General features: G+C 40.0%; 1 protein-coding gene across 6 annotated transcripts in view; it reads right to left on the reverse strand.

Moving 5' to 3' along the window:
• Positions 1-8,324, reverse strand: part of CREM (cAMP responsive element modulator) — a 38,939-nt gene extending 30,615 nt beyond the window's left edge. For 2 of the 6 annotated variants that reach the window (XM_033051845.2, XM_033051835.2), the window contains exons 1-2: positions 8,138-8,259; positions 2,571-2,688 (exon numbers count right to left, since the gene is read on the reverse strand). In XM_033051845.2, the coding sequence (XP_032907736.1) occupies positions 2,571-2,684 (114 nt within the window). In that variant the 5' untranslated portion in view covers positions 2,685-2,688; positions 8,138-8,259. Of the gene's footprint in view, positions 1-2,570; positions 2,689-8,137 lie in introns of those variants that run through there. The other 4 variants (XM_033051864.2, XM_033051873.2, XM_033051855.2 and 1 more) reach the window with 4 other exon arrangements.
• Positions 8,325-17,092: the final 8,768 nt, after the last annotated feature.

Below are 17,092 nucleotides of genomic sequence, written 5' to 3' on the forward strand. Positions count from 1 at the left end.
ACTCCCTGGCCAAAGTCATAATTCAATTAAATACCAAGCACATTAAAAATCATTACATTCCATCTGGACATAAAAACTCCACCTGTTTCACTGGAAGCACAGTCACCAGCTGGTACAGATGCCCAGAGAGGTTCTAGAGATTCCATCCTTGGAGATATTCAAAACCCAGTTCTGGATGCCCCTGCCTGCACAGGCAGGTCAGACTAGATAATCTCAAAAGGCTCCTCCCAAGTTTGACCCTTCCACAATTAATTCTTTGATAATACACAGAAAACTACAAATTAAAAGACAGTGTATTAAAATGTTTTACTGACCAAAACGAAAGATGAACAAATGTTTCACTTGACAAAATAGAAACAAACCTGCCATCCCCCCAGTCCCTTGGAGATATCTGAAAAGGAGTCCTCATTGACCAGGCCATTTTAGCTCTCAGTAAGAATCAAGTCATTCCTTTCTCCTATTTCTGCATATTTGTAACAAAATTAGTAGGAGGGATGATTAGAAGTTGGCACAAGATATTTCAGTCACTTGTAATGGTTGGCTTCTCTTAACTGCCCTCCTCTATAGGCCAAAGAGGGAGAAGGGATCTGTGCTCCTCTGGAACAGTCAAAATACACAGGCACTGCACCAGTGGCACAGCCATGAACTCCTCAGAAACACAAGAACTTCCCATCCGGACCACCACAAAATCAGTGACATGTCCCATATAGGGCCCCCAGTGAGCCTTAATCCCTCAGCACCCAGGCCCAACTCTCCATGACAAAGCTCCTCACCTTCCAAGACAGCCAGGTAGGAACCCAGGCTAAGAAAATCCTACTCATCTTAAACCAAAGGAGCGTCTCAACAAGGCCTGTCAGCAATAAGTGTTCTGTCTGGGCAGTATTTCCAACGAATGTTGTGGCAGAGCAGCCTGAAGGCTCCGAGGGTGTGTGAGGGTGCAGGCCGCGGGAGGCAGCGGCTGAGGAGATGGCACAGGCTGGGAGCTCCCAGAGCAGGACAACAGCACCTAGGAGCTGTCTGTCTTGCTTGTCTGGTAGCCCAGGAGAGGGGATGTCTCCTCCTGCTCCAGCTCCCTGCACCAAGCAGCTCTCACAGGTCCAGGACAGCTCTCTGAGCCATCCAACCAAAGACAGGGACTCCAGATGCCAACTCCAGACTCTTACCCTCAGCCTTCAAACTGAGGCACATGCTTTCATTTAGTGTTAATTGTAAGAGATTCATCAATAATTTAGGGTTACTCATTTTAACTGGAAGATATGAGACCCATACCCAGTACAGCTGAACCTTCACACACAATAATCAAGCAGTAATATAATTAATAATTAATTAAATGCAGACAAACATAAAAAGTGTTATACACTGCACAATATAGAAGTGCAAAACTCTCCTACAGCATTAGTGCCACCATTGTCTCTGGATCAACATTAAAAATCCCAAGTGACAGAATTCACAGCTGTCTTCTCCAGAGACTATGGCACAAGCCAATAGATTTTACATCAATCATCCTATGAAGTTAAAACAGAAAATTTGAAAAGAACTACTAAAGAAGAAATGAGCAAACCAAATAAAATTTTTGAAGGAAAAAAAAAAGAAAAAGCTGAACCAGCAATATTCCCAATGCTACACATATCAAAAACCAGCAAAAAAAATTGATAAATATTTTGCAGACTACTTTGTGTCAGAAGATCTGACAAAAAGAGCAGTTGCTTTCAGTTTTAAAAATATATCGACAATGTAAATCAAGTATCTAACACACCATAACACACCAAATACATGGCATCAAATCTCAGCAAATAAAATCTAACTTCCAATGATGAAAAAACTCTGTAAGACTTTTTAAAAATTAGTTCTTTTATTTAACAAAGGGCTTTTGAAGACATTTTAAGGTCCATACACTTTTCTAAAGCTATAAGTCTTAATACTGTCAGGAACACTATTTCTCTCAAGTGCCAAATGTTTCAGTACGTATTTTAAATGTTTGAGAATTGTAATTATATAATCTTTTATACATAAACCACCAAAGAACAATCCAGGTAGAGCAACCACAGAAAACGTGTAAAGTATGCTTTTAGAAGTCCAGACACTGTAATTGGATAAAACAAAACAAGCACACATTAAAATGTGCTTGCAACTAGATAAAATATATTCTGCGAAAAACTCGAACTAGGAGAGAACCATGGTTATTTTTATACACGTTTTCATTTTTGTTATACAACACATCTTCAAGATATACAAATGGTTTAGGTATGTTTGATCTTTTAACCACCTCAAATCTTTAAGACTGTATCCCATCTCTATAGCAATCACCTTGTGAAAGTGAAAGGAAAAAAAAACATCACTCTTGTCTGAAAGGGCTCCTAAAAACACTACCTTGTAACTGACCTAATGCCATATTAGTCCTTTGTTAACTACTGAAGGCATAGTTTCCAGGATACTTTTGCTATCTTTTTCCTATTTAATACCAAGACTTATAAAACATGAGAATACCATACAAATTGATAGTTTAAAAATCATAGCAGCTCTGAATATCACTTCATTGATTCTTCTCATCTTTCCACATTTCAACTTACCTCAGATCCTGAGGAAATCTGACTTTGGCCTGGCTGATTCTGAAGGTGACCAGCACTTCTCTCTGTCATAGAATCCACTGCATTGTCATCCTGTTCAACCATTTCCATGGTCATCAGTCTAAAAGTAAGTAAATACACATTTAAATAACTCAGTACAGGGAGGTATATCAGGCAGCTAGAGAGACTAATTCCAAACTATTTACTATTTGGAGCAGACAGAAAATAAATATGTTTCTGTCAAACTGAAGTCCTTTCCTCATTCCCCTGTATGAAAATATTCACTCATACAGCTAGGAGGTCTAAAACAAGTATTTTGGAAAGCTGCAGGGAGGGGCACTCCTGGAGATGGCTCTCAGGGAGGGAGGGACAAGCAGAGTCCCAGGGTCCGTGCAGTGCTGGCAGTGCTGCCAACAGAAGGTCCCTTCAGCCTCATGGGCTGCTACAGCTTCTGGAACCTTCCAAGATCCCTATTTCCTGCTGGCATCTATGCTTGAATTGTCTCTAAACTACTCATGCTCAAGAGTCACAATTCTTCTCACTTTACAGGTTTAAAAGCAGGGTAGATTTCATCGAAAAACAAGCAACTTGCTGACCCTCAATTTAAATGAAGAGTTTAAACTTCACAGAGAAAACTTCCAAATCTGCTATATAAAAATACAATTTACCTGACAGCTCCTTTTCGATATTTCTTGGCACACTTAGTCATAACGGAAGGTGTGAGTTTTAAAACAAGAGCTTGGATCTCTTCGGCTCCCTTTCTCTCCTATCAAACCCTGCACTGAAGGTGTAACATTGAACAGGTGATGTCAAACATTGCCATGGCAACAGGTCAGTTTACAAACAGAACAGAGACAGGATAGGGTCAGGCAGAGGCAGGCAGGATGCCCTGCAGGCACGCTCCCACCTACATCCTACTTACACAATCAATTGACAGCCGCAAAAGGAAGGCATAGTATTAGTTGAGGGAAAAAAAGAGGCAGCAAATCTTTGCTCCCCAGGTTCAATTTCTGTAACTAGGGAATGCCGAGCCTGACTGAAGTCAAAGTTCAATTATTACAAGTGGCTGACAGTTACTTTGAGTTCTTCTCAGGACTTACACTGAGAGATGCAAGAGGCAGGCAAGGACTGCTACCCTCAGACTCTGAGGCTCTTGAATTTAGTCTCACATGTTACTAGTTAACTACATTAAATCAAATTAAATGTAAACTAAACTCCTTTTGTGGCATTATTTTACAGGACACTGCACAATCTTTGAAGAGAATAAATTTTATTAGTTTTTTTAAAATCCAATTTTTGACCAAAATAAATGCATGAAAATTCATATGAAAAGATAGTCAAATGATGCAGGGAAGCATATTTCTATGCCTCCAATGGTACTCTATTGATCAGACTTAACAGTATTATAGCTAATGGTGGCTAAACCGTAAAACAATTCAACATTTTACGGGTTAACATGCTCAGAGAAGTTACGTATCTTATGCCAGTACCAATTCAGACTAGAATTACAGGGACCTATTTTACATCTAAAATCTTTCTACATTTTTGTTTTGCTAGTTACCACTAATTATCATTTTCTTTAGATACAATCTAATTAAATATCTACTGAAATTCACCAAAGTCTAACAGCTCTGGGGAAAATGTTTTCACCAAGCTTTTCACCACAATTTTCAATAAGATGTTATCTGATTAAACTATTCTGGTTTCATATATGTGCAATATAATAACAATAATAAAGTAGGAAAAGAAAAAGTGCTTCCTCTGTAAATTAGGGCCACCCATAGAGTCTCAAATATGAAAGGTCTATGTGGTTCATAGACCACAAGAATAAGCTTGAGAATAGCTCACACACCAAGGAAGATTAAGTAATGCATAGGTACTAGCAACATATTCATTGTAATCTCTTCCTAAAGATGGGAATACGGCGAGAATTAATTCACTTTATGAAGGCTCTGAAGTATTTTTGTATCCAGAGCCATCTGTCACAGAAAACCTACTGTTGAAAAAAACCCTACTGTTGAAAAAAAACCAAAAAAAACCCAAAACCAAACAAAAAAAACCCAAGTACTTTTATTCCCACTGAATGCATTTCATAGAAATTTTAACCAGAAAGAGCCATTTTTTATCTTGGAAAAAAATTAGTTCTTAATTTTTAGCTTAATTTCTCACTGATTGTGAAACAGTACATAACGTATTTTTTCTACTACTTTATCAGGATTTTTCTCCCCAAGACTTTCCATCTGCAGTGCTGCACTAAGTTAATAAAAAGCTGCAGAAAGAGCACCAGTGCATCAGAAAATATTAACAAAGTTATTCCTCATATTTTGCAAAATGCAGTATGCAGAGAGGAGTGTATTTTTTTTTACTTATTTTTAATTAGAAAAACAACAGTAAGAACTATACATGTCAGTGGAGTGACAAACAATTTAGATTTGATATACCTGGAAAACTCTGGAAATTATACAGATTTTCCATCTATAATTGTGTATATTCTGACTCTTAATACGAATGATTGCTTAACTGAAAACTTTAGCAGTGTGGAGTAAAGTCTGAAAATTTGACTGCCATAAAATGTAATCACTTCTCTGAAACACAGCAAAATACTTTTCCTATGTAAGCTCAAACCTGCTTCTTTCTGACAGCCTCTGTGACCAAATAGCGACTTAAAACATCCAAATATAAAGATCCAATCACAGTCTAAAAAAAAAAAGAAAATAAAAATAACAACTATATGAGTAATTTTAAAAGATACACAAGCTATCTTGGCATAAAACTTCAGTGAAAAAGATGACTTAAGATAAATTGTAGCACATTAGTATCACACTTCAGACACATTACAAGATGAGGAATCTTTGATAGACACAACCACGGGATCACTGAACTGGCAGGAGCAGGTCAGCTGCAGTCACTTGAGCCCACAGGGTCAGCACAGGTGGCACAGTCACACTGAGCTGTGCCAGTTCATGTGGGCTTGCACGCAGCTCAAGACCAGGCATGCCAAGGAACTCCTGAATTTCAGACTAGGTTGTCACTGTCCTCAGAGCACTCTTACAACCTGAACAGTACAAGGTTTTTATTTCCCATACTACATGTCCTGTCAACATGTATACATCAGACTTTTTAATAAATACACTGCAAAAATACTGAGCAATATTGTAATCATGCTTTTTCTAAAACATCAGTAATACAGACTGTGGCATGAAACCGTTACTAACCTAATTCAGAAAACAGTTTCCCCAATATCACAGTCTGCATTGCAAGCAATTTCTAACAATCATTGTTTTTATGTTTCCAAGAAAGAACAGAATTTTCCACCAAGCCCTTAAAATCCTTTATAAAAGGCTATCAGTAGCAGTACACATCACACTTAAAAGTTTACATTACCTTCCTTCTGTTTTTAAAAGAAAACTAAGCAAATAGTTTAACGAGGGTGGTCTTGGGTCCTGTTTAAAATTATATAATGTTTTTTCTTCATTGTATGACTAATTATATACAAGTGTTAGTCTTATACTCAGTATTAATACATCTTGTTCTTACATTTTTTATCTTAGTTGCTTACAAAGACTGAACAATAATTTTAAATATTAGTCTGGATTTTGAAATTAATAAACAAGTTACACCTCTGCATTCACATAAAAAAGGAACAAAAATGGTTTTCCATAATGTAAGCAAAGATATCTGCTTCTTCCTACAACATTGCAAAGAGATATTCAAGATCTGGCAGGACGTTTAACTGTTTCCAAACTAGCAACATTTCAAGATATGTAAGCACATGTCTACTGTAGTCACTGAGACTAATGTACAGCAGGTAAGTAGCAGATAAACACTGATTAAGATGATGCATACAGTGCACATCAAAAGCTTCTTCAACTGTGATCAGAGGAACCATCCCTGACAGGAGAAATATGACAGATGGAATCAGCTAGAGGAAAACAGAAAATTTTTCCTAGAAAATTCAAAGCAATTTACAGGTAAAGGTGTGAAATGTTAGTATTTTTTCCCACAGGTAAGAGATGAAGGATAGCATCCCTATCAAAACATGTTCTTTTGCAATAAAGAGCACAAGAAATCCTTTCACTCCTCCCAATACTGTTTGTTTTGCATCACTGCATATTAATATTTAATGACTATTGGTAAAATTATACTGCAAAACCAGATTACTACAGTATTTTGCATAACTAGAAGTGACTGTCTAAATAAATACCCAGAGACATTTTAAAAAACAACTTTTTTATTTCAACCATCCTTTATACATCAGCGACTGCTTACAGTGTTTGACACAATGGAAATCAATCACAAGGGGCTAAAAAAATATGTTTCAGCCCTTGCTCCAAATCTCTTTCAAGGCTTTTTATTCACAGGGGGATTACTAGAAAGCAAGAATATGAATTTACAAACACCTGTTGTGCCTTTACTGATGACCCCACAGAGTGTGTGAAAACTCCTAGACTGCACTTGTTTCAGGAAGAGCACTGTGTTATCAAGCATGCACTCTGTAATTACTGCTTTACCATCCTGAAAGTGTGAGGGACACCAGCTAATAATCTGGCCACAGAATTCAGTCAGGTAGAATGTGTAACAGCACAACAGACCCAAATTTTGAAAGTGCAAACTTTCAGTTCTCAGCACCACCAGAAGCTTCTTGTGTGTCCTCCACTCTAAATATTTCCCTGTTTTCTTCCCCGAACACCTCAGCTAAACCCTAAAATCTTAAACCCCCAACGTGCCATCACTCTGAGCACAGGCAATGCAACCTGGCCACTCAGCACTTGCCACCTCAACCATCCTGCCAGGGCAGCGCAGAGCCGGCCGTGAGGGGACACACAGCTCCCCTTCAGAAGGGCCCAACCAGCCCCTGGGAAGGCCAGAGGATCAACCAAGCATCAGCTCCGTGGAATGACTTAACACGCGGCTACGCTCAGCACCAAGAGTGATACTGTCACAGCACTGGGGGATGCACACAAAACGTTCAAAGTTTTAACCAAGACTTCGGTCTCACGAAGCCGACTGTGATCCCTCCCCACTTGTTCTGACCCAGCTCCAAAAGCCCTGGGGGCAGCATAACCGGGAGTAACGGACTAAGGGGCAAACGCCACCGGGCATCCCCGCTCCCCTCGGCCAGGGCAGCCCCGCGGAGGCCCCAGGACAGGCCGGGCCGTCCAGGGCGCTCTGCCCCCGCTCCGAGCCGCAACGCCGGGCGAGCCGAGCCGGTGCCGCGAGTAAGGGCGAGCGCCGTGCCTCCCGGGCGATACCGGAGCCGGCTCTCCGCGCAGTCTTTCTGCAATTCCCGGGATGCGGAGCCGCCTCGGGGCTGCCCCACAGCGCCGTGCGGGCTCTGCGCGGCCGTCCCTGAGCCCAGCGCGCTCCCGGCTGCCGACGGGGACGCGTCCCCGCCGCCTGTGCGCGCTCCCGCGGCGGGGCTGAGCCAAGCGCGGCACAGCGCCCCCCGCCTGCCCTGCCCGTGCCTGCCCTGCCCGCCGCGCCGCCCGCTGCCCCCCGCGCTGCCCCGCTCCCGGCCCGCGGGGGGTCGGGCTGCGCGCACACGTGTCCCCGCCCCCTCCCGCACTCACCCGCCGCCCTGTACGTGCTGCCCCCGTCACAGGGGGTGGGGGGGACCGAGCCGGGCGGAGCCGCACGTCGGCCTCACGTCAGCGCTGATGCAGCCGCGCCGCCGCGGGGGCGCCGAGGAAATGGCGTCTGTGGGGCCTCCCAGCGCCAGCGGCCGCGACGGGAGGCGGAGCCGCGCGCGAGCGGCGGTGCCGGGCGGCCGCGGGGCGCAACGGCCGCGGCGCTGACCAACCGCCGCCGCGGGGCCCCCGCCGGCGCCGCCCATTGGCCGGGGCGGGACGCGCCGCGGTGCGGGCGGGGCGGCCCCGCGCTGCCGGGGGCGGGGGCGGCCGGTAACAGCCGGGGCACCCTCGGGCCCGCCGCGCTCCCTGCGCCGCGCTCCGGGCGTGCGATAGCGGGGCGGTGCCCGCCGCTCGCCTCGCCGCGCCGGCCGGGCCCCGCCGATAAGGGCGGTTGGCTGGGCTCGCTCCCCCGCAGGGTCCAGCCCCGGCCGTCCCGCGCTGACCGAGGGAAGGGACGCGCACAACCCCCTGTTGTCCCCTGGGCGGTGCCGGAACCCTGAGGGACACGGAAACCTGCCCGGAGGCCGCCCCGCCGAGGTGCTGCCCGCAGGTGGTTTTGTAATTCTGCTTAGTAAAAGCACGTTCCTTACGTCAGTCATTCATGGTATGACATAGTATTTTACATTTTCTTAGCTAAATAAATGAGAAGCTCCCAAGAGGTATCAAGCGGGAGCGACGTGCGTGTTTCCCCGCTCGTTGTCACGGGATTACGTCCAAATATCCTGAGTCATGTTGGGCTGGTGCTGTAGGTGTGAGCACGTCCTTCGCTGGGAGCACAGGGCCCGTCGGCTCAGGGTTAATAATGTTAAAATGCAATAAATGCGTAAGCCATCAACTTTGTTACTAGGGGTGTTTGAACATCCTATGTCCTATTGCTGCTCAGTATTTTACAAAGTAGTGTAGGAAGGAATTATACTGCAGTATATTTTAAATTGGATATCTGTACATCACTACACATACATTCTGAAGTTACATAATGTATTTACCCATTTTTATGTTTTGAGTTTGTTCTTTTTTTTTTTTTTTTTAACTGTGAGAAACTACTCAGTATGCTAAATAAACATGAAAAACCTAAGTAAATTTCACATAACTCATTGTGATTGAAGAATTGGAGGATGTGTGTGTCAGGATTGGTGATGCGTCCGCACAGGTCAAACACTCAGTCTTATTCATGGCATGAAGAGAACCTGCGTATCGATTTCCTGTGTTTTTTTAAAAACAAATGACTCTTATCTCTGACTTCATAAGAGATGAATCATATTTATTTGCAGAGGTTTTGCCTTTAAGCAGTTAGTTATTTTATTTGCTTCGCAGGAGTTTTTAACACAGCTATCAAAATTGCCGTGTAGTGGAAAAAATACAGATTCTTCAATTATCACTGTTGCTTGTGCAAGTTTTCAGTTTTCATCTTACATTTCCTTTGTTGAAATATTGAACACCCCCTTCCTGTTTTGAGTTCTGTTTCCCTCCCTTTGTTTGTAGCATATATATTATGTGTCTGTTCTGGATTTTTAAATAGGAGTTTCTCTTCCCACAATTAATTCTGCTTTAGGAGTTCACCCATTATGTACACTATTGTTATGCTCATTCATGAGAAGATACGTTTTCTCTTGTCAATTAAAAATATTTATTAGAATAGTAAGATAATCAGATGAACAGGCAAGTGTTAAACTGCTGAGAAACTGCTGAAACCTTTGGAAGAAATTCCAGTTTTGCCTTGTATATTCAAAAAGCCAAATATGGCTCTTGGGATATTAGCAGCACCTCAAAAATATTTTTATACTCAAAAAGGCAAAAATGGCTCTTAGGATATTAGCAAATGTTTTTGAAGGTAGACATCTTATTACAAACAGGAAGAAATTTCAAATGAGGATGTTAAATAATGGAAACCATTGGGGTGAGTTACCTGTAAACAAACTGAGAATTTCCATGAACTCTTAGGGCCTGAATTTGGACAAGCAGTTATTTTTTTATTGGTTTTCAAGTAAGTTATAAACAGCTTTGAAATGTTTAACTAAGAATTTATTACTATTTATACCACTTCTCTTGCAATGAAGAGTGTCAGAGGAGTAAGTCAACTGCCAGAGGGACGTAGACCTTGGCAATACAGAAATGACTAACCAGATTGGGCTCTTGGTGCAGCTCACTGAAGTTGGTGAAGAGGAGGGGAATGAAAAGGGACTGTTGTGTTCTTACCACAGCAGGGCTGGGCTACCGTGTTTGTTACCTGAGGCCAGACTGTGCCACAGAAGTGCTCACTTTGACTAAAACCAGTCCTCTTTAAATTGGCATCAATGCCTGGTGTGAACACATTTACTTTCAAATGCTGAGACCAAAAGGAATCCATAAGAAGGCCCCACAGGTCAGGATGCGTCATGATTTTCATAATTCATGTAAGAACATAAACTTGAAATCTAGTCTCTTTGCTACCATCAGAATGACTGCCTGAGTCTTCTTTTCTCTCTAACTCAAAATGTCCATTGCTTTTTTTTTTTTTTTTTTTTTAAACTTCTTTGGGCAAAGCCACTAAGTTTCTTTCAACCTGGATCAGTTCTTAAGTCTGATCCACTGCACCATCACACAGAGAAGTACTGCCTTAACCAGGGAGGGTAATAGATGAGCAGGGAGTTGGAGCAACTTCATTCGGCACCAAAAGAAACATAGTGCTCTTTGCAGAGAACATAAACATTTCACCAATGCACATTACATCAGTAGGAATGCTATCTGTGTAATTTTGAGACAACTGATTTTTCGTGTGGGTCTCACAGTTATCTTTTGAAGTAGGTTTTTTTAAGGGGATTGGAAGAATGTCTTGCATTTCAGTTCTAATCTTATGAAATGCCTGTTTAGTTTTCTTGTAAAAAAAAGTCATGGATTGTCTTGGCATAAACAATGACAGCAAAAAGGATATGCTACCTATCTTAGTTGTCAATTTCTCTTTAATTAGAATCCAGGTATCTGAGGATAATACAGGTAAAACTGACAGAAAAATAGACTGGTATCCTATTTGGTATATATCCTATACTATATATCCTATATTACTGAATAATAATTTCACCACAGGTCTCCTTGTGGACCACTCCAATTTTAGCTGGTCATTGAATAACCCTGCTTCTGCTCTTTCATTGCCTGCAAGGAAATATAGGAACAAGTGCAGAACTTGCAGAGTAGCCACAGGAAAGTGCAATCATCACACAGCCAGTGTTTTCACAATTTATTTTGTGAATGTGATGAAAGTCAGAAGTAGCCAATATCTGCATGCTTCAACAGAATCGTGATCAGTCTGAAAGAGAGGACAGATTAGGCAAGAAGTACACTTTAATGAGTATAAAATAGAAGACTAATAAGTTATTTTACCTATTCTTTTCTTTTATAAACTCCTAGCAATGCAAGAAAAATATGGATTTCCATTGGCTCACAAATAGAAATGGCACACCCTTAGAAAGGCAAACATTGAACAATACTGTAAAAGGTAAAAACTTTGTACATATCTTTTTCCAAATGTATATAGATTATTTTTAAGTTACACATCTGTAGAATTATAAATATTTTGTAATGTCTCCTTCCCTAAACTATGTTAAGTTGGACAATATGAGTAGTACAAGAGCAAATTTGTGATCCTTTTATTCTTATTATTTGCTACTGCCCATCACTGGAACCGCTGAAAATCGATACTGCCTAAATTAGTGCTGTGCTAAGGCACTGCCTTGACTTTTGTGGGTTGCATAAGCCAGAGGCACAGGAACGAATAGCCTTGAGGAGTCCCAGGTCTGGCTTAGTGAGAAGTCTGGCCTAACAGCTGTGAGGATTTGCAGTACCTCAGCTAGCTGTTCTTTGCCTTGTGTCATGTAAACAATAGGATTTCTTTATTTGGAAGGGTTGGTCGCTGTTATTGGTGAAGGGGGTATCAAGTACATTCTAGGTCCATTTTAAAAAATATCTTTGATTTTCTTGGGTTTGTAGTGATTTGATTTTGGATAGTAACTTTTAGTAATATTATAATATTTTACACTCCAAAGATGAAAGACATTTTCACGTGTTTTGTGTTTGCTTTGTTTGCATTTTTTTAAACTTTTTTAGGATTTTTAATAAGAAATTAAAGTTTATAAATATAAAAGAGGTATCCCAAGTCATGTGCTACTGTCTGGTGTGTCCTGCAGTTTGAAAGGAGGTACTTATCGATGCACCAAAAAGATAGCAAAGCAAATCAGAGTACAGTAGTTGCTCAGCTGTGATCTCTTAATTAATCACTGCTTGAACAAAACACAAATGGCTAAAATGAGTTGTGAATGTGTAGTTAGATACCTGGTATGCTGTTTGTAAGTAATGAGAATTGACAGGATTCAGACTGTCTCCCAATCTGCCAGTCCTAGATCAGATCTTCAGCACTGTTGTCTCCCCCCATGCTGGAGCCAGAACAAACAATGGAGGAATTTATTGTCTGATAAATAACTTGACATTATATAAATTGCTGCATAATCATTTGTTGCATATTCATTTCATGAGAGAAATTATTATAATGGGAAAATAATATTCTGACTAGGGAACAATGTAAGGCATCTGAAATGTTTAAAGGATTGACTGGTGACTTCAAGATACATGCATAGTGATATTTCTGTTGCAGCAGAAAAAAAGAATGGTAACTTAGATCTACTACATGAAATTTTCATTTCCTTTGCTGAACAATGAACTTTACTTATATAACACCTTCCTCATAACATAAATATAGCATGTACTTCACTGTATTCATAACCAGTTACAATTTACAATTTATTGCTGTTTGTAGAGATCTTTGAACTTTTCAGGTGAAAAGTGCCAGGTTTGTACTTCTAACATGAATATTAAGTTTCCAAACAACTGCTTGAGTTGTATTTAGAATTTAAATACATAAAACCTTACTATTAAAGGTTCCACTAATAGACTGTGTTAAGCACACAGAAAACAGTTGGTAGTTGAATGTGAATGCACTTCCCACAGGAATATGGATATCCCAGACAGTTGGCATACACTTGTGCCTTGAAAAAGATGTATCCTATAAGGCACAGTGAGCCAGTGTGGGAATGTGGCTAGCATTAATAGGACATTGAGCAACTACTTCAACCAAAGGTGAATGACATAAAAAATTCAGACAATGCAATAAAAGGCAAACACATACCAAAAACCCCATATTTATTAAAAATATTCAATTAAAATATATTTTAAAAAATAATTTGGTTAACAGTGGCTGTAGACTAGATTTTCTAGAAACTGTAAATTGTTTTCGATGGGGGAGGAGATTGTTTTGTTGGTGGTAAATCGTTGTAAATGACAGTGAAGAGCAAGAATGCAGAATATAAAATGAAAAGCAAAAGCTGGTGAATTAATGGAGCAAGGTAAAGGTGTCTGGGAGCTATAAAGAGAAGGAAGAAGTATAAGTGAGAAAAAACTAAATGGAAGAGTATTCTGTGTAACAGAAGATTGTCAGGCTATTTGCAGTGTGTTTACGTGAGAGAGCTTCTGTATTTCTTTCATGTCAAGAATTGTTGGTTCTTAATCTACCAGTGATACAGATTAATGGCTAAAGAAATATATTTTTCTGAAAAGAATATATAGTTCAACAAATGTTAGCTCAACTAATTTATCTCTTTGATGATGCTACTTTGCCAGCTGGTTTATTTATGAGCTGTTTGTTCTCATTCTATTTGTCTAGCACTTTTGCATGTTACAGGAGATTTCCATCTCCATTAGGTATGAAATATGTGTTTAACTGGATTATTTGAGAGACAGATATACATACTTTTATAAAATAATTTATCAAGAAAACTCAAGGAAATTGAATGATGCCTAGTTTAATTTGGAAAATGACATTTTAGAAATGGGCACTAGAGATTTCCCATTTATCATATTTTAGTGGAGACAGATACTATTTGCTCTTTTCTCCTTTTTTTTTCCCTGAGAAGAGCAGCTCTTCAAATTTAACCTTTTCTCAAAATTAAGTTGTGTTGCCTAAGAGTCATCATCACTAGGGGTTCTGCAGTCACCAAGTTCTAGTGTTTTTCTTCCATCTGTGTGTATATTTATACATACTGCACACGCAGATGTCATAGAGCTGTATACTGGGCTTTTCATTTTTAGTATAGTGGTAGAACCACTCAAGATTTACCTGACTATTATCTCCAAAACATTGTGCCTAGCAAACAGAAAGCAGCAGTTGCCTTCCCCTCACAGTATCTGCTCATAAAATCATAGCATTATAAAATCGTTGAGGTTGGGAAAGACCTCCAAGGTCATGGAGTCCAACCTTTGCCTGAGCACCACCTTGTCAAATAAGCCACAGCACTAAGTGCCATTTGTGTCTTGAATACCTGCACCACCTCCCTGGGAAGCCCATTCCAATGGCTGACAACATTTTGAGTGAAGAAATACTTCCAGATGTCCAACCTGAACATCTCCAATTGCAGCTTGAGGCCACTTCCTCTCATCCTGTCTCTGGTTGCCTGGGAGAAGAGGCTGACCCCCACCTGGTGATAATCTCCTTTGAAGGAGTTGTAGAGAGAAAGAAGGTCTTCCCTGAGATTCCTCAAGGCTGAACACCCCCAGCTCCCCCTGAGTGCATCCTCATATGACTTATTTTCTGTACACTTCATCAGCTTCATTCCCCTTCTCCAGACATGCTGCAGCACCTCAATGCCTTTCTTGAAGTGCAGGCCCAGAATTGGACACAGGACTCGAGGTACTGAGCAATGTCTTTGCATTGTTACAGCATCTCCACAAAAGGATTATTTCACTATGATTTTTGAAAGCAATTGTAGAATGGTGCAAACGATCTATGAGCCTCTTATTAAAAGGCATCACTAAAAAAGGACTCAAACCACTTTCTGAAGAAAATAGCATAATTTCTGAATCAGAAGGGAAGGAGAGACACTTAGAATAATATTGTTTGCTTCACTTCTGGTACTATGAACAAATATACTCCCAGCTCATGACCTGGTAGAGGTAACAGAACTTTCTTGGAACTGCAGCTTTCCTTCCCTTGCATGCAGCATCCTCTCATGGCTCTCTCCCCCTCTCTCTCTCATTTCCACCAGCAGGGATAAGAGGTGATGTTTGAAAAATTCCGTGTCCTCAGCTCTGTCACCACGCTTCCCTAATTCGTACTAGCTTTGGAATTTTATGCATATAAGCTAAAGCATGAAAACTACAAGCTAGCTTATTTACTAGAATAAATTTCAGGGGTAGTTTAATATTCAAATTAAACCTGAAAGCAAAATCCCAGTAATTAACTCAAACCCAGCCAGATGATGACTCAGGCAGGACTCCTTCATTTTTAACAATTCAGAAAATAAAGCCACCTAATAGCTTCTTTAGAAGCTTTTTGCACTCTTTTTCCAAATGCTGAGATAAACAATATGATAAGTAGGAACACTGAAACCTCTTATATGCCAGGTTGCTTGTTTGTTGGTAAATTGTTATATCTGGTTCACCCAGGCCATAGTAAATACCTGAGCCATCAGCATTGATGCACTTACGGAACAGGAAGGATTTACAACCTTGTAACTGAACACACAAAATCTTTTGCTCTTTTTGTACCTCATATGTAAAGCTGTTTAATATCTGAAAATTCCTGTAAGTAGAATCATTTAGGCTTGTTTATTGCATCATGAAGTCTTGACAGCTCATTGATCTCTACAAGTTCTAAACACACAATTTTGCTTGTCAATAATATTGCAGAATATTTTAAGCAATTTTTTTTGGCAAAAAAATACAGGAAAGAAAAAGTAACTAGATTTGCTCAGAAAGATGATTTAGCTTCTTAGCTACAATGACATGAAAATAAATTCATGCCCCTTTTGCCCCTTTTTAATAATAGATGGGGAAAAAATGGTATTTGCAAATTTTTTTCCAAGCCATCCTGGGTAAGGATAGTACAGATCTGGGAGCTGAACTAAACACTTGATGGCTAATAAGTGTTGTTTGGGAGAGCTCAACTTTTGTTAATGTTCCTATTTCACGAACAAAAAGGTGTGGATTTTGTTATTTTTATTGTAGATTGTGCAAGTTGAAAGTCTTGAGCTGCTATTTTTTATCTGTTCAGCGCTGCCATCTTGTGGCCAGGAGTGCAGTGAGCGCCTGCTTCTTAAAGGGGTTAAAGCAGATTAAATAATCACACATTTGAAATTCTTCATATGCTTAAAAGAAATCTACAAGAACAATACTTAATTACGGAGTATTTTTATAATCACAAAATATATTTTCAGTTTATACATATATTTTGCACATTATCAGATGAAAGACACCCACAATATTAAAAATAGTTATAATGAGATAATGGTCCATTCCTGCTTTCATTTATCTTGTTTTCAGAAGCAAAATATTATTTTAAAAAATTTTAAGTATTATTATCTGCATCAATAATGCAGATTAAGTCATCTAGTAAAAAATGAATATGACATGAATATAGCATAAATAATCCAGTAAATATTATCACTTTCTACATGAAAAAGGCTAAGGAATATGTTACTCTAAAAATAAGATTTTAAATCAAAGACAAGAAGAGCAGATAGTAACATGGAAGGCATTTGCAAATGAAATGGTGGTAGGGGATGTGGATACTCACTGTCAGTTCAGACTGCAGTCTAAACCAGCTTTTAAATAAAGCAGTAGGTGGTATAGTGGCACATTTAATATAGTGTTTGTATTACCATAGGGCTGTGGGATTCCTAGTTCTGTACCACAATAAAACAGTGTTAGATGTAGCATAAACATAAAATAGATTAGCTCCTTCCAAAAGAATCAATTACATAAGAGAAAAGAAAACAAGTTAATGCAAACAGACAGAGAAACAGAAGTATCAGATGAGAGAAAATAAATGCATATAAACAACGGGGGAACTCAGGAAATACTGCAATACTGGTT

The sequence above is a fragment of the Catharus ustulatus genome, chromosome 1, assembly GCF_009819885.2.
Source record: "Catharus ustulatus isolate bCatUst1 chromosome 1, bCatUst1.pri.v2, whole genome shotgun sequence".
In the NCBI taxonomy this organism is placed as follows: Eukaryota; Metazoa; Chordata; class Aves; order Passeriformes; family Turdidae; genus Catharus; species Catharus ustulatus.